Source organism: Alosa sapidissima, chromosome 6 (genome assembly GCF_018492685.1).
Source record: "Alosa sapidissima isolate fAloSap1 chromosome 6, fAloSap1.pri, whole genome shotgun sequence".
In the NCBI taxonomy this organism is placed as follows: domain Eukaryota; kingdom Metazoa; phylum Chordata; class Actinopteri; order Clupeiformes; family Clupeidae; genus Alosa; species Alosa sapidissima.
The window spans coordinates 2338900-2357282 of NC_055962.1; the positions used below are offsets into that span (position 1 = coordinate 2338900).

General features: G+C 38.9%; 1 protein-coding gene across 2 annotated transcripts in view; it reads right to left on the bottom strand.

Moving 5' to 3' along the window:
- mettl14 (methyltransferase 14, N6-adenosine-methyltransferase subun) overlaps positions 1-18383 on the bottom strand; it is a 65826-nt gene that overhangs the window by 8633 nt on the left and 38810 nt on the right. For both annotated transcript variants that reach the window (XM_042095028.1, XM_042095029.1), the window contains 4 exons: positions 12940-13030; positions 12540-12681; positions 10147-10239; positions 2161-2277 (listed from right to left, as the gene is read on the bottom strand). In XM_042095028.1, coding sequence (XP_041950962.1) covers positions 2161-2277; positions 10147-10239; positions 12540-12681; positions 12940-13030 — 443 coding nt within the window. The remainder of the gene's footprint in view (positions 1-2160; positions 2278-10146; positions 10240-12539; positions 12682-12939; positions 13031-18383) is intronic.

The window sequence follows — 18383 nt, forward strand, 5'->3', positions numbered from 1 at the left end:
AAAAGTAATATAAGTATATGAATATAGCCGCAAGCGGCAATGTGGGGGCCTAGCAGAACACTAGCAGAAATGGCATTGCCATGGCATGAGCAAGCACTCACAGCAACTTTCATGGCAATTTGATAAAGAATGGCTGAGATATCAGCTTCACTATGTTACAGAGCCCCTAGAGGCCAAATTAAACCAATGTCTTTGTGAGTGCCTACAATAAAGTGCAATACAATAAAGTCCCTGTACTAAGTTTGAACTTCATACATCAAAGCATTGCTGAGATATGAGCTCACTTCCTGTATTGCAGCGGCCCCTATAGAGGCCAAAAGATACCAATTTCCTAGTATGTCTTCACAATCAGGTATCAAGTCCCTATACCAAGTTTGGACTTTGTACATCAAAACGTTGCTGAGATACAAGCTCACTTCCTGTATTGCAGCACCCCCTATAGAGGCCAAATGAGCTCACTTCCTGTATTACAGCACCCCCTATAGAGGCCAAATGATGCCAATTTCCTAGTGCGTCCTCACAATCATGTACCAAGTCCCTGTACTAAGTTTGGACTTCATACATCAAAGCGTTGCAGAAGCTTGTACGTTCTACTGCAAGTGCCATTCAAATGAGGTCCAATCATTTTGTGGCCTATAGTCAGACAGTGTTGAAGCGGACCGAATGAATTACGTTGCTTTATCAGTATTCAAGAATCTGTGAGTAGCCTAATTTGTTCCTCATCATTGAGTGAAAGTAAGCAATACGTTTCTATGCACCATCTGAAACTTTGTGTGCCGACGTTTATTTTCTCAGCAGATGCATGAAATGGTAACCAAATGACTCGTAAGACTCGTGAAGTTTCTTTTTATTGTTTTGGCAAGTAGCCGTACAGCCTAATAAAATGTATTGTCCTTCTTTACGCTTCTCTCATATTATCAAAGGAACTCTTTATCTCATTCATAGAGAACATTTGGTCCTTGGTTACCTGTCGTATTACTGTTAGCCTGAGTGGCCAGATCTAGGAAGACTGTTGGTTGTTCCAAACTTTTCCATTTGCGAATGATGGAGACTACCGTGCTCTTGGGCACTTCCAATATTACAGACATGTTCTTGTACCTTTCCCCAGATCGGTGTCTTCACACAACCCTGTCTCGCAGGACTACGGGCAATACTCTAGACCTCGTGGCTTGGTTTTCACTGACATACATCAACTGTGAGACCTTATGAGATGTGTGCCTCTCCTAATAATGTTCAGTGAATTCATTTAGGCACAGGTGGACTCCAATCAAGTTGTAGCAGCATCTCAAGGACCATTGATAGAAGTAGGATGCACCAGAGCTCAATGGCAAGTGTCATAACAAAAGGTGTGAATACTTATGTAAATGGTCTATCAGTCTTTTATTTTTGTATACATTTACAAAACACTCCAAACACTAGCCTTTTTGTGGGGTGTTGGAGTATTGTGTGTAGATTGTTGAGAAAAAATAAATAATTGAATATCTTTAATTAAAAAATAATTTTAAGATGAGTCTGAAACATAACAAAATGTGGAAAAAGTGAAGCGCTGTGAATACTTTCCGTATGCACGGTCTCGTGGACTATGTGTATTTACAGCTTGTAAAACCAAACCCTCTGTGTTTGATCATTTCTTGATGTATTGGATGATCCAGATTCGATGATCTGGATTTTATTACGTAATTGTATTGTTATTTGCTTTAAATATGTATGCCATTATATTATGATTTTACACATGTTTTTTTTTTATTTTGAATGAAAATAATGGCTTTATTTCATTTTGAAAATGCATTAATTATCTGTCTGTTTGGTTGATTTTGCTGTATTTCCTTTGTACAGCACTTTGTAACTTGTTTTTTTTTTTTTAAAGCGCTATATAAATTAACATTATTATAGATTATTATTATTATTATTATTATTATTATTATTATTATTATTATTATTATGTGAGTGCTGTGTTTGTATGGCTACTGTAAGACTATAATTTCTGTTTGGGGATGAATAATGTCTGACTGTCCACACATTTATATTCCAAGAAAAAATATTTCAAATGAGTTCGCCTTCACAGAATTTCCAACCCTCAGCCCAGCAAGTTTGGCGACTCCTGCACCAAAACATGATAAGTATAATCATGGCTCAGAGAGATGTTTTAAAGCTCCAAACCTTTGTTCTTTGGAAAACAGCCTTTGGGTCCAGAGTTTTTGTCTTCCCAGGATTGTTCTTATTGGTCTTGATCCAACAAATATCTTCACATCTTCGAAATCCCCATTTGCGCAGGCACTGCAAAAACATATAAAAACTTAATAGCTCCTCCATATTTATTTTATGCTTCTACTGCCGTCATACATAAAGGACTACACCAAATGAAGATAACTGAACATTCAAAAAAGGACAATTTCTGCATCTGAATGAATGAATCTGGATGGTGTACAGTATGTTCTTTTTTTATTCTATTAAAACTACTTTACGTTCTTTTAAAGGGACACCAGGCAAGCCTGATACTTTTTCTCTACGAAACTCCCCCTTCGCTCGGTCTGAAGCTCTTTTCCTTTTCTTTGCATCTTCCGTCAAGGGTTTTCGCTGCTTTTTCGCCGGCTCTGCCATTATACACACGTTTGCAACAATGGAGATCTATGTGATTTCTCCTTTAATGGCGCTATCCCTTTAAATGCAAGCAAATCACACATTAGGCTACCTTCCTTAATTAGTTTACACCTTTGTTGAAATGAAAGAAATTGAAGACTGAAACTAGGAAGTAAGAGAATTAACATTAGCTCAGAAGTCTTGTTTTATATGCTCACATTATTTTGTGTGAAGGCTACTCTTCGTGGGCTAAAGGTTACAGTTTACAAAGCCCTGACAGGGCCACAAAAGGCGATGACAGTTTTTTTTTTTTTTTTAACAGAACTTTCTGGAAGGATGCATCGTAGACATCTATGACCCGCTGTTATCTTCCACCGGCAAACCATGGCATTGGCTAACGCAAGTGTTAACTAACTTAGCTCCTGTCAGTATGGTCAGAAAATTAATGGGATAACAGTCGAAAGAGACAATTACAGTGCTGTTAAGTTATTCAGTATAACCACGTTTATACACCAACAATCAAATTAGCCTCCATCACTCAACCAATGCTAACGTTAACGTTATTTTACCTTTGGACGTAGCCGAACATTAAGCTGGTGACCAATGGCTCTAAGATTAACGTTACTGAAGTAAAAATCAAGCATGTCCAATAAACACTGAGGTGTATTTAGGGTTATTTAGGTGAAAATCAGTGTCTTGCAGCAAGAAGCTGCGCTATCTGGTGGACAAACCACATAACAATGGCGGACATTTAAATTAAGGATTTCCTTTACTTAATTAAAAAATATTTATTTATCAGCCATTATAAATGATGATACCAATAGTTGAAAACTATTATAGAATATAATATGTAAGGGATAATAGATGACACGGTGGTCTGTTAACAGAAATTAATGCATGGTCGAGGTTATAAAACGGCTCTGACGCGCAGCCTCGTAAGTGCATTCATTTCCGTTAACAGACCACTGTGGAGTCCATTATCCCGCGTATTCCGTTGTCACTTATATTGTGTTCATTTCCTGTTATAATTTCAATGTTTTAAATCGCTAAAGCTGTCTTGTTTGTAGAACTACTTCTTTCCAACACAAACAAATTTCTCAACTTGCAGGACAAACTGTCGTTACGAGTTCTAAATGGATAGTTGCTCTATCTCTCCCGTTGTTCTATCTCTCCCGTTGTCAAGTGGGCATATCTATGCTATATTTTCTTAGCCTACTGCCATCAAATAGCTACAAGCCACCTCCGTCATATGTTAAATATGTCATATGGATCTACTTCACAGGTGTTCAACATATGTCATTGCATGTTCTAAATTACGCAGGACATGTTCAACCAAGCAGTGGAATAAATAATGATAATATCAGCCCACCGATAAATCGTCCGGGCTTTAATCTAAAATGATGTGTTATCAAAAGTTGTGTGTAAAGGTTGCAATCAAAATGCATTCATTCTGTTACATCCTGTGGGCTGATAGGAGTTGTCAATGCTTTATGACATTCAATAAATCATAACAATGATTTACTACAACTGAATTTATTACAATGACCTTAGGTAGAATATATGAGCTGCAGAGCTGATTAGGGCTGGGACGGTAACTGCATTACCATAATACCGCGGTCACATGACGCCTACCGCGGGTCCGAGCTCGTCATCACCGCAAAAAAAAGAATCTGTGAAACATTTGGGGGATTCGACTTCATGTACCCGCTTGCAGAGTTCTCAAGCTGACTGCATAACGTGATTATGTCTGACATACTTTTCAACCATGACCTAGGCCTATGCACAATTTCGGGTTAAAAACGAAGCAGAATCTCAGAAATAATCACGTTATGCAGTCAGCTTAAGACTTCTGCAGGTGGCTACATGAAGTCGAATCCCCCTATTGGCCTGCACATGTGTGCGCATAGTGTGGAATGTCGTGATGTGTAATGTGATGAACCATCTTATGACATTGATTCTCAGAGAACCACAGTTACGTTAACCTACTGTAACCTTCCTTTTTCAAAACAAAACTTATCATTAAATGATGAAGCAAACCCGACCTTTTGCGTTTGTGTTGGGGAGCGCAACATTCCATTTGTTTACTATGCGAGAGTAGAGGAGAGCTGGGACAATCGGAACACTTTTCTATTCTCTCCGTTCAAACTTGATTTACCCAAAGCTGTTAAATGTGAAAACTGTGAAATTTGGCCAGAAAGGAGTCATACACTGTTTACTCCATGAAAATTGAAAAAGAATTTAAAAATATGTTCTAGTTTGTTAAGAATTTAACTTAACAGCGACATTTAGGCCTAGGCTAGCCTAGGACCTACCTTTGTTACAACCTGACGCAGCCATTAAAACGTGCAGTAGCCTACCCTTGTAACATCAGTTCTAAAATCGTGATAGCCTTGTTGATAAACTGCTGATTTCTTTCATGTCTGAAGCATTTGGTCCAGTGATCTTTTAAGTTGCTGCGGCTGTCTGGCTGTGATGGCGGTACAAAATTCATAATCCATAGCCCTTTTCACACAGAGATCACGCAAAATTTGCAGGAAGAGGAGACGTCTTTTTTGCCGCATCGTGTGTCTGAAAACGAGGTGAAAATTTGCCGGCCTGCAGATCTATTCACATGAGCCGGCATTTTGGGGAGCCAGGATCAGCTAGCAAACGTGATGTGCAACAGGGGGCGTGTAGAGTGGTAGTAGAGTGAAATTAATGTATGAAAATAAAGTTGTGCGTCATGTTATTGAAGGCCGATAACCGATATGTAAAACCGATATGTCAGTTGTCAAAAAGGGGGGTAGATAGTAAGGGCAAACATTTCATTCAAAAGCATTTAATTATGCAAACTTTTCTTTCTTCTTTTGATACACAATTGTCTATCAGCTTGCATCACAAGTGTAAATGCTGTGTATCATGTCAATCCAAGAGCTGAGTGATGGCAATTATTTTCATAGACCAGGCCTGCACAATGATGTGCTTGTAAGGGACCGGTCACAAAGAGGATGCTTTCCCAGTGTGTGTGAGTGCACGAGAGAGGGAGATGAAGAGGTGCATGCGTGATGGCAAGTGTTACGGTTGAATAGTTTAACAAAACAGTTTTAAAATAGCTATTTAAGCATGCAATTTGTGTCCATATGTAGGCTATAAGCTACACTTTTGTGAGCCTAAAAGGCACGTTAATAGCCAGCTCAGGACAGATTTAGTTCAGGTCGGATTAATTACGTTTTTATTTACGTAATTAATTACTTGTCTACTATGTAAGAGATATAGTCCGCCGAGGTGTCCCATTATTCACAATTAATGAACGAGGCGGAGGCGAAGAACTCCCCGAGTTTGTAGGCTAACTAGTAAACAGCATATCACTAACGTGCATCAATCGAGAATTAGCTAGGAAGTGGGTGCTTTACTTATTGATCCGGATCAAAGAGACAATAGTTTACAAAGTGGTGTTTTTGCAACTTCAGTGTAGTGGATTGTGATTCATTGCAACCTCAGCAATGTAAGGTACCTTACCTTCGAAAAATAGCTCCGTACCACTGGAGCCCATTCTACGATCTGCCTCAATGAGAAGCCTAAACTTTCTGTATTCAGTCTTCGATCCTGATTGGCTGCATTCGTGCTTACTAACAAATCAGATGGTGTAGTGGGAGTGAGAGACTTTTTACAGACAAAGTAGCGTTTCAATTTTTATCTATTTCAATATCGGTCTATGGGTGGAAAAAAAGGGCCGATACTGATTATTATAAAAATGCTAAATATCGGCCGATAATTGGTCGACCCCTATCAGATGTAGCTACAGTTCAGCCTGTTGTCGCAAGTTTTGGGCAAGGTCCATAGGCTATAGGCTACAACAAAGTGTTTCGGGAGTGAAACTTTGAATTTGGCGAGACACTTTGTGTCGCCTCGGTCTACGTGAAAGGGACAGGCGTTCCGCGATTCACTGGTACATAAAATCGTGGGGATTTTTGCAGTGTGAAAGGGCCTAATCCATGACCCATGACTCGCAATCAGATAATTCACCTATCTAATGGCGTCTCTTCCGTTTTGCTACGTTAAGACGGATCGCTACTGCCGGTCATGGGAACACCATTCATGGTGAATGGCAATTGCACAGATGATTTGCACAAGGTGGTATTATGTACCTCTGTGTACCAACAGCAGATAAAAACAACCATATTTGAGCTTTCATAATTTTCCCCGCAATGTGGACCGTCGATGAACTTCGTGTTTGTGTTATGGTGAGTGAACGGCAAACGTTTCTCGCTCATTGTAATCGCTTTTAAAAAGCACCTAAAGATGAATGCTTCAGTTGTGCCAAAATGTATGAAATACAATTTATGCAAGTGTTTTACGTTTCTTAAACCCGTGGGCAGCTCCATGAAGCACTGCTGTGTGCCAGTCTGCTCGGTTTCAAGTAGATATTTAAACGCAATTTTAGCTTCCACCTTTTTCCTAAATACACCAGCCTACGGCATGACATGAAAGACGAACTTTGTGTTTGTGTTATGGTGGGTGAATGGCACACGTTTCTCGCTCGTTGTAATCACTTTTAAAAAACACCTAAAGATGAATGCTTCAGTTGATGTAAGTGTTTTACGCTTCTTAAACCCGTGGGAAGCTCCAAGAAGCACTGCTGTGTGCCAGTCTGCTCTGTTTCAAGTAGATATTTACGTGATTTTAGCTTCCACCCACCTACGTGCACTACGTGGAGTTTGTCTCTACCTAGTGCTGCACAGAGCCAATAGCCCTAGGTAACAAAGATATAGATAGTAATGTTAGCTAGGTTTAGACCAGGCATGCAAACTGGTCAGGGGTGAAAAAAGTGTGAAAGGCACGCGAAGTGACAATAGTGCATAGCTTCCACGGAGTATGAAATGGCCCAAAACCAGAGATTTACAAAGAAAACAAACTATAAAAATCACTAAAAAAATTGTTGTGGCCAAAAATATCATATGTATGGTAAAAATAAGTGAATATAAAAAAGTGTCTTCTTCTCCTATTTCTCCTTAAGTGTGAGGGGCCTGTTGCACTGTTTGGCAGCATGCTTCAGCATGGCCCTCCTCTCCTCCTAAGCAATCTACATGAGTTTTCTTTCTTTCTTTTTTCTCTGTGCCTGAAGTTCAGACATTTCTGAAGATTTCAGGCCTATTGGACATGAAGACATAGTAGGCATAGTATTAGAATAAAGATGATAAGTTTGAATATTTGTTGAACCAAACCAGGTGAAACTTGCTTGACACACACTATTTCAGACTAACATTATATAAAATAGGGTAGACTAGACTAATTTGTAAAATCGATTTGAAATGTTTTAACTTCCTATGGAATAGGCATTTTTGTGTCTAGACCTCTTGTGAAGCCGTGTGCAAAAGTAGATCAAAATAAAATGAAAAATGAGTCATTTAGACCATTATTTGCTAAGGTATGCTCATGCGTTTTGTAAAATGCCCAATGGAAACTCCCCATAGGACTTTTGGTTACCACAATGCATACTGACAATAAAAGCCTTACTGTGTGGTTTCTGGACTATTTGGATTGTTTGTCAGAGGTTCTGATGGAATGACTACACTATGGAATAATTACAGAAATGTCTTTGCATTTTCTTTGTTGGTTCAATGGGTGTGGATAAGATGGATTATACATCTGCACAAGAAATATTGGATAAAACAATGGATAAAAATATGGATTCCTGTGACTATTTCAATACCCAATTTTTATATATATATATTGGTTTATAGTTTGTTCATTGTGTTCATTTTGGGTGTTCATGTATTGTTCCATGTTGTGTATTTCTATGATGTCCACAAGTTTTTCAATGAAATATGTTTCTTGTTTACTTGTTACTTTGACACTAACCTTTATAGGGCATATCTAATTTGAAGAGTGGATTTCACTCTTCAGCGTCCCGATGTTTAGGTTTAGGTTAGGTTACGTTTACCTGAGTGCGTGGCATGTGCAACAATGTGATTACAGTCCTCTACCAACACACAAAACAGCATATCCCCGCAGTCTTGCTGGCCGAAGTAGTGTTAGTAATAGCACGGTGAGTGGAACATATTAGCAAAAGTTTCTGAACCTTAACTCGTGGAACAACAACTAAAACTTTTGGGAAAGAAATAAGAGCTTTGTCTTCCATAGTGTTGCAACACTTTGTTAGTTATGTGTGTTTCTATGGGGAAATGTTTTGGATATCATACAAATTATGATCATATGAAGGACACATACACACAAGGCATTTAATCAATGATATACCAGCTTGGTTTTTTTTGTAAGATTGCCTTTTACAATGTACCTACATAAAAGGCAATCTTACATAAAAAGCCAAGCTGGTATATCATTGATTAAATGCCTCGTGTGTATATCGGTCCTTCATATGACCATCATTTCTATGATATCTAAAACATTTCCCCATAAAACACACCTAACTTTCACAAGTTAGGCTCCTTACTGTAGTCTACACAGGAAGGTGCATTTGTTAGTAACATGCAAGATGCTCAAACATCGCCCACGTCTCAGACATCGACACTGTTGCATCCTTCAATCAACTAGGCTTCAGTGACGTTTAGCACGAAAAACAAGGTAGGTAGCGTTTGTTTGTCAATTATTGATGCATACTCTAGACAACGTTTTTGTTGACAAACCATAGCCATTTGTGTTGAATCTTTTTAATATTATTTGGCCAACGCACCCCCTTCAAAAAGACTGTTGTAAACAATAGCTATTTCGGCGTACTTGTTCCTTTTGCCCCTGACAGATTCAATGTTCACTACACCTCATTTGCGCGGCTCCTCGTTTTTTCTAAGAGATTGGTAGCACAGTGATCTCACAACGACACTATCATCTAGGCCTACTACGTTGGAGACTATACAAAAACAACATGCACACAATAATTTCAAAATAAAATACTGGATAATTTCTTTACACAGCTTTATTGAAGTGCATTTACAAGCTGTTTGTATCTGACGTTAGCCACCTAGCTAGCTGACATCAACATTACCTTCACAAAACATAAACTGTTCATGGAACAATCTATATCTACAATCCAATTCTGATGGTTTAGTAGAAGTAGGCTACAGGATAATTTTGTTACACTGCTTTATTGAAGTGCATTTACAAGCTGTTTTGTGTCTTATCTAGTATTACCCATCTAGTTATCTGGTATTAGCCATCTAACTAGCTGACTGACTTTACCTTCATATTTATATATAAATTGTTCATGGAACAATTTATATCCCCGATCCAGTTTAGATCGCTTAGTTTTCGTGTGATGTTCCACAATATCTGCCACCTGTGACAGATTAATATTTGCCAGATGCCACAAATTCCTTGTAAACTTGTAGATAGCTCCGATAACGTTAGTTTCTCCATAAGACATTGTTAACCGGAAGTGAGTTTATAGATATCTATACGGCTTATAGATATTCAAAACGGCGGCGTGAAATAGGCGAATGCGGTAATTTCTTGATTTCCAACTGCGGTTAAGAAAACTTCCATACCATCCACGCCCTAGAGCTGATACTAAAATGTTACCAGCAGAGATGGAAGATGGGATACAAGAGTTGTAATTAATGTGGGACTTACCATTCTGCCCAAGTCCAAGCCTTCTCCTGAACCACACCATAGAAAAACAAATGACCTGAGAGCAGATATCTCTTCAATTTCCAGCTTCATAATCTGAAAGAGTTTAAATGCACCACAATTAACTGTTACAGTAATGCACATACAGTTAGGAAAGACCTTGAAAGGAATCTAGTTTTAAAGGTGCCCTGCCAGAAAAAACTGTTTTTACTTGTATTTGTTGAAATATGTTAGGTCCATATGTATTTGTTATGTCGTGAAAGTGAAAATGAACTGCTACCTCCTCTATCAGCTCTAGCCACTGAAAAGAAATAAGCGGAGAAATCAGGCCAATTACAAGAGCTGGTCAGTGTGACGTGGAATTGACTGAGCTCATTACTATTCATGGGCACACCCAGTTGAGACCACAACCACAGAATTTGTTTAGCTCAGTGACAGTTTTTGCATGCAAGGATGGATGTTGAATGATAACGGGCTTGTGTGCTATGCATGAATAGAACTTCAACAATGCATGTTGCCCAAGAACCCAGAGTTGAGGATTAAATGGCTTCAGTTTATGTTTTGGAACAATGCCACAGGCTTTGCAAAAAGATTTCTGTTGAATCCTGGAGCAGTAGGCTACCATCGCGCCAGTCTACGACCAGTGCCCAGTCCATAAGTAAAACGCTATTGTCAACTCAAGGAAATGCTATGTTGTACAGGTTTAATGCACTCGCTAACCTAGTAGGTTTTATGCCCATTTGGATAATACTACACACTCGCAAGCCAAGCTAAGTTCATGCCATGAAGCTAAGATTAGTTGATAACAGCGGTCATGTTATGGACGAAACAGACTAGCTGTTAGCCAATCAGTCAAGCAGCTTAGCTTGTTGAATATTAATGAGAACTGGCTTAAATCAAGCCTTTCTGCAAGCTTTCTATATCATGCTAGAATGGCTTGAAACAAGGTAACCAAGGCAATTTCCCACAAAAAATGTTAGACTCCATGGTAGAACTTCAGACATTACCACAAAGTAATGAAATACGTGTGACAGGGCACCTTTAAAAGGTCTCATTCACTGAGAAACCGTTTAATACTTGTTACTTTCGAAATACTATAGCTCACTCCAAGTTGCATATGCATGCTGCACGTGAAGATGATCTTCTACCCCCATTGCCCGCATTAGCCAATGAAAGAAAATACATGGAAAAACAAGCGAATCAGAAAGAGCCCTTCCCAATGACGCCGAAGGGAAACTGATTATTCATGGCCTCGCCCACCTTGGCTTGTGACCACCTACAGGAAGACTGGAAGATTTTGTGGCTAGGGGATTGTCTCTCTGCAGCTAGTAGGAGCTAACAGCAAGTTGCTAACATCGCAGAAAAAATTCGTGCCTGTGTTATTTGTGGCAATAACACTTCAATGTTGCATGTCACTCTTCAGCACTCTCAAACATTTCCCAACTCTGAACTCACACTATACTGACTTTGCACTCATTCACTCCTCAGCACTCATGCCCCCCCCCCCCCACACACACACACCTACAAGACTTTTAGCACTTTTACATCCCTCACCCTATGCTATAGACCTTTTATTATTTTCTTATTTCATCACACGTCAAAACACACACACACACACATATCTGACTTTCTCCAACTTTTGCACATCTCCATAGAACTTTTTATTTATTATTTTTGATTTCTCCTCCATCTACCCATGTCCTTGATTGCCTAGCTTCTCCAACACACATCCCCAACATACTTACAGCACACTGTTGCGCCAGCACATTGTCTCATGAGGAAGCTTCTCCAACACACATATTGCACACTGCCCTCTCCCCACATACACAGCACACTATCACATCTCCCCTGTCATCCCCCCAACACACACACCAAGACCCCTGGCAGTTGGGTTAGCCCCTTGAGCCGTGGATCTGCCCAAGGTTTCTTCCTTGGTAAGGGAGTTTTTCCTTGCCCCTGTTGCTCTTGGGTGCTCCTTGTTGGTGCCCCCCCCCCCCTCCCCCCCAATTCCTATCCTCCCTCACCTTTCTTATGCAGCCCTTGCCACTTAATCTACTAAACCCCTCTTCTACTGCACTTTTTACCCCCCCCCCCCCCCCCCACTTTGCACAAATAGGCTGACACCAGACATAATTTCACTGCATTTCTTACTTCCAGTAACTATATGCATGTGACAATAAACTTCCTTGTATCCTTGTATCCTTGTATTCATGACTAGAGGCGAAATCCAGTCGTTCCTCCCCGCCCACCTTCCCCACCAAACTAGAACAGCATGAAACAGACGCAAGACAGCATTTTTTTCACTAAAACCGGCTCACAGGGCATTCATCAATACTACAGACCACTGCAAAAATAATGAAAAAACGATGAGATGAGACCTTTAAGCAGTAACTTACATCATCCCAAGTCCAAAAGCGTTCACTAGCGATGATACCTGACTCCCTGTAGTACTCCTCTAGGGGTGGCTCCAGGAGGATCACATCAAACTTGCACTTCAAATCTCTAAGGTCAAAAACATCCAGATCTGCCTGCAAATACCTATCACGCATAAAGCAAATGTTGGTTAAAGACCAGAAATATCAAGTAAGTTACATAACTTGTGTTTCTGTTTCTTGTTTACTTACCAGATTTTATTTTTATAAATTTAGATTTTAAAGTAACATAAAATACCAAAACGCCTAAAATGATATTTAATTCAAGGTCAATGTAACCACACTTGTGTATGCTCATATGAGATGAGTAACATTTAGTGTGTTTATATATTTTTTTTTATATATATATATATATAGGACTTACATGGGTGGTGTATTAGTGGAGGCAATGAGTTCATCTTTAAGTCGGATCAGCTCTCGGAGTTTGGGATACTCTTCAAAGCGGTCTGCTAGACCTAGAAAGAAAAAAGAAACACAAACAAACAAACAAATATATGGATTCATCAAGGACAATGTGACCATTTTCATGATGAAATTCAGTGGACATAATCAGAATCAGCTTTATTGCCCAGGTTTGCGTAAACAAACAAGGAATTTGACTCTGGTTAATCTTTGATCTCAAAGTACAACACACATATAAGAATAAAAAAATAAAAAACGTAAAAAGAGTAACAGAATAAAAACAGAACAGTGAGAATAGAATGAAGGGCAGTAGAATGTGGCTATGTATAAGAATAAATAGTGGAGATAACGTGGGTAGCAGCAACAAACAACGTAGCCTTTTTAAAGGTCTCCTTCACTGAGAAACCGTTTAATACTTGTTACTTTCGAAATACTATAGCTCACTCCAAGTTGCATATGCATGCTGCACGTGAAGATGATCTTCTACCCCCATTGCCCGCATTAGCCAATGAAAAAAAACAAAACAAAAAAAAAAAACAAGCAAATCAGAAAGAGCCCTTCCCAATGACGCCGAAGGGAAACTGATTATTCATGGCCTCGCCCACCTTGGCTTGTGACCACCTACAGGAAGACTGGAAGATTTTGCGGCTAGGGGATTGTCTCTCTGCAGCTAGTAGGAGCTAACAGCAAGTTGCTAACATGGCAGAAAAAAATCGTGCCTGTGTTATTTGTGGCAATAACACATCAATGTTGCATGTCTTGCCTTAGAAACAAGAGGAAGAAATGGTTCGGATTTATCGTTGGAACACCACCACCGAAGTAGTGCAACATTAGTTCTGTGTTCCAATCATTTCGACCACACTCACTGCCTACAGTTAAAAAGTGGTTTTGCATCGATGTTCTGAAAACCTGGTTCTGTACCGTCATGACGATCGACCACAAGCTCACAGGCTGTAAGTACAAACTTTTCCACCTAACGTCTGTTACAAAATAGCATGTTCATATTCTTCACGTTAGCATGCATGAAAAGGGTACAAGCTAGGCTTAGGCTAGCCTATATTACAGGAAGCTACACCAGGCACGTAACTGAAGTGTTCTGTTCGCGACGTGTAAAATCAGAGAATGAAAGGGCTCTGGTAAAATCCATTAGAGGAATGGTCTATTTTCCCCGAACGTAGCCTACAGGCCACTAACATGCCAGGTGTAGCTACTTCCATTGATTAGGCCTATTGGAAGCTAATTGTTGCAGTACATAACGCGAACGGAATGCTTCAGCTACACTCATAAGAAACTGACCACACTACCGAGAGATTTAGCTTGTGGAACCTATAATCTTCTAACCTAAACGTTAAACCACAAATAATAATATTAGCAACAATATCTTATGTTCAACTAAGTACGGGTATTGTTCTAGTCTAAACAGGGAAAATCAAAAACACAATACCCGTGCACTATTAGGCTAAGTTTCTATCACTAGAGCTCAGGTATTTACACTTCAGTCTAATTTATGTCTTCTTGCCATTATTACATTGACCTTTGTAGGCCTACAATGATGTTTTGTTTGATTACTTGCTGTTTACTTAGTGTTTTGTATGTCTTCCAGAGCACATCCTGATGTCAGGCTACACAGCTTTCTAGCCTACATTAGGTCATCACGTTAGAAGCAAAGGTTTGTGATCTAACTTTTATTTTTGTGCTAGTTAGTTTCTAGAAGTCTTTTTCTAGTAGGCTAATACAGGTTGTTATGTGCTCGTCAATGTTTGGGAAAGTCAATTCATGGGTTTCTTCAGGTCACTTTCCACAGGTGTATAAAATCAAGCACCTCGATTATGAATGCAGACTGCATGGTGCTTGATTAATACACCTGTGTAAATGGACCTGATGAAACCCATGAATTGCATAACAGATAGAATTGATATTACTGAATGTCTTCTTGTGGGTGTGCTACTTAGTACATCATACACCTTACCACAGTCACTAAAATATTTTTTTTTCCATTGTGCCAGTACAGTTTTGTGTGAGATAGTGAATGTCCTGTGTACTATTAGTATCTTGTAACTTGACAGTAATACACATTTATTTACTTTAGGTACCCAACAAGAATACTTCATGAAAAGCATGAGTATTGATACAAGCACTTCGGATATACCATGGGCATGGGGGCCTGCTACCTCTATTGCCATCAAGCCTGTTCATCCAAGGCCAGCTAGAACTCATCTATTATATTTTACCACATTTACTTGTGGAACACTTGAGATAGCTTGTGGACCACACTTTGAGTACCACTGCTGTATGTAAATATAATAAAGTTATTTATTGAAAATGTACCTGTTTTGTATTTGTTTTAGGAGTTTCATCAGTTTTTGTCCCTTTTAAGCTAAAGGTTTATCTTACCTTTCATATCTTCTGTCTCACAGAGGGCCATAGTCGTCATAGTCGAATGTTTAGTGCATTTTGAAGGGGGTACATTATGCTAAGGCAGACTGGTTCTAATCCTGGGTACAGGGTCATACAGACAACAGGGGTACTGGTGTTGCCCATTTTTCTAACCACATGAGCAATCCCCTTACGAAAAAGTAGTATAGGAATCTTATAGTATTTGGGACAAAATATTATAGTAATCTTATAGGAATAATTGGGACATACTGTAGAAGTACTACTAATAACTATAATATCCTGTAACCGCTATAGTTTTTCTATAGTACCTATAGTATGTCCAAATACTATAGTATTCCTATAAGATTACTGTAATATTTAGTCCCAAAATACAATAAGATTCCTATAGTAGGCTACTTTTTCAGTCATACGTGACAGAAAACAACTTGAGTAGGCTAGCCTCTGCCAGATGTCAGGCTATCAAAGCCATAGTTCTCATTACCGGAGAAGTCTTGCAGCACACATTCTCTGCTTCTGTAGGCATTCTGGTACAATTCCAGCAAAATATAGCTAGGTAGGTGTTTTTGCATTTAGATCTATATATATATATATTGGGCTATGACCAAGTGGTCTTTCAATGATAGTATCATGGAATTCAAACCATAACAATCTATTCCGATAGCATTAGCAGGCTAGGTCAGTGGCTGATCTGCATTTAGGGTGCTTACCTGTGTTGTGAAGTAAAATATCTACTAGGAAGATTGCAAAGACTTTTGACTGTGTAAAGAAATAGGTCTTTATTTTAAAACGTTTCCAACTGTTTATTACTTGAAAGCAAGATGACTATTGTCACAAACGTTTACCTCTTTTAGGAGAAATTTTAAGCTGACAGGCAATTGTTACCATTCTATTAAACCAACGTTCACCGACAAACGATCAGGAAGCGGTTCTTCTTCCTACTCGGATACTAGGATCAAACACATGAAGTTGTATCTCCGAAGACATTTTGTGCAACAGGTTTGACTCGAGTTTTAGCACTGTAAAGTTGAATATGGAGCATAGCACAGGCAGAATCGGATGAGGACGCACTGGAGGAAGCGTCACAGTACTGTTAGCCAATCAGAGGTGAATTCATTAGCATGTCATTAATATTCATGACTAGAGGCGAAATCCAGTCGTTCCTCCCCGCCCACCTTCCCCACCAAACTACAACAGCATGAAACAGACGCAGGACAGCATTTTTTTCACCAAAACCGGCTCATAGGGCATTCATCAATACTACAGACCACTGCAAAATTAATGAAAAAATGATGATGAGACCTTTAAAACAACGAACGAAGCGGACTCTTGCTGTCCATGAAAAGATACTGGCTAGATCTTGTTAGGCATGTTTAAGTTAGGCTAATGAACATGTTGCAGTCTGTAGCCTACAGCCTGATTATGTCATTCTTTAAGCTACATAGCCTGTCTCCAGTTTTCCTCAATTTGACTAATTAAGAAGGGAAAATAGGATATTTGACTGGCATATCATCAAAATGTCCGGAAAACGAAACCTCTGCCGGTCACTTTGACCGGCACCATTTTTTTCTAGCGGAAACTCTGTGCCATCTCTAATATGAAATTCTTTCTAGAATCGTTTCTTTACTAGGGTTGGATATCGAAAACATATACAACAGTTAGGCCTGATTGAACTATTTATTAAAATTTAATTGGACGAGGCATTCTTGAGAGGCAATATCTAAGAACATCCCCTCTCTTCCATTTTCCACCAATGCAATTCTGGTACTGGTTCAGAATCAGTTACAAATCTCTGGAGACACCTCCATCGTCCCTTTAATCTCCCAAAAGATCTCTACAACTGAGTGTGCACTGAACAGTCTGTGATTTTAGGCATGTTGTTCAGGTGACAGTGTGCCAGTGTCAGAGAAGGGCTTCATCAGCCAGTTCAGCAAGCCAGGTCACCGATCAGGTAATGTCCAACACTGAAACCAGAGATGGTCACTTTGTTTTGCCCTAGTAATTCCCCTTTATTTAGGACCTCACACAAATGTGACTGCCTTATAGTGGGGCTGTTAAGCTCTTAAGATAAGGACGATCTTGCTTTTTATGAAAGAAGCATGAAACTTTCAGGGTTTGTTCTTGATGACCTAAGCTTTAATTTAAGATCTGGAGGCATTCTCAGTTTGACCTCTGAGGTCAGATAGAGGTCACTGACCTCTGTAATATGTTGTGACACTACAGTTGAATGGGGTAAAAAAATGAAATAATATACATCACCATGAAACTTTCTCAGTTGATTACTCATGTTAAGCTAAGAAAAAAATGTAATTAAAGTTTTTTATATTTTAATGTTTAAATATGCAAATTAGGCCTTCTCATTAAAAATGCGCTAATTTGCATACATTTAAAAAAAACAAAATCAGATTGTCTGATAAAGCCAGGCTCAAAATATTTTTTTCATTTTCATTTTGTTGTCATATGAGATGGGAAAAGAATTACTGAGGGGTTTATGGACATCTACTTCTATTATCCTGTAATTCACCTGTACCTCTGTGATATGAAATTTCTAGGCCCGAAATTAGAAATGGGTGTATCTTAGGATCTAAATGTGATACAGATATAAACTAAATATGTTTTTCCATGTTTCTGGGCATGAGGAACTCATCTATAGCATTGATAGCACTCTAAGAGGTCAACATCATTAAGTGCAGTGAAGATCACTGACAAAACATCTACTTCTGTTATCCTGCATATACAGTTAAGAACAAAATTATTCATACCTCTGGCAAATATTGATGTAATGTTGATTTTCTCTTAACCAATGTGTGTGTTCTGACTAAAAATACACTGCCACATGCCAAAAGGTTGTAAGACAATGTGGTAGAAACATGGAATAAAATAAATAAATAAATAAATAAAATAAATCGATTTAATATTTTTGAACATTTTTATGAATAATGGCAAGTCCAAAATTATTCATACCCTATTTAAATAATCAATGGAAACACTGATTATTTACAACTCCCAAAA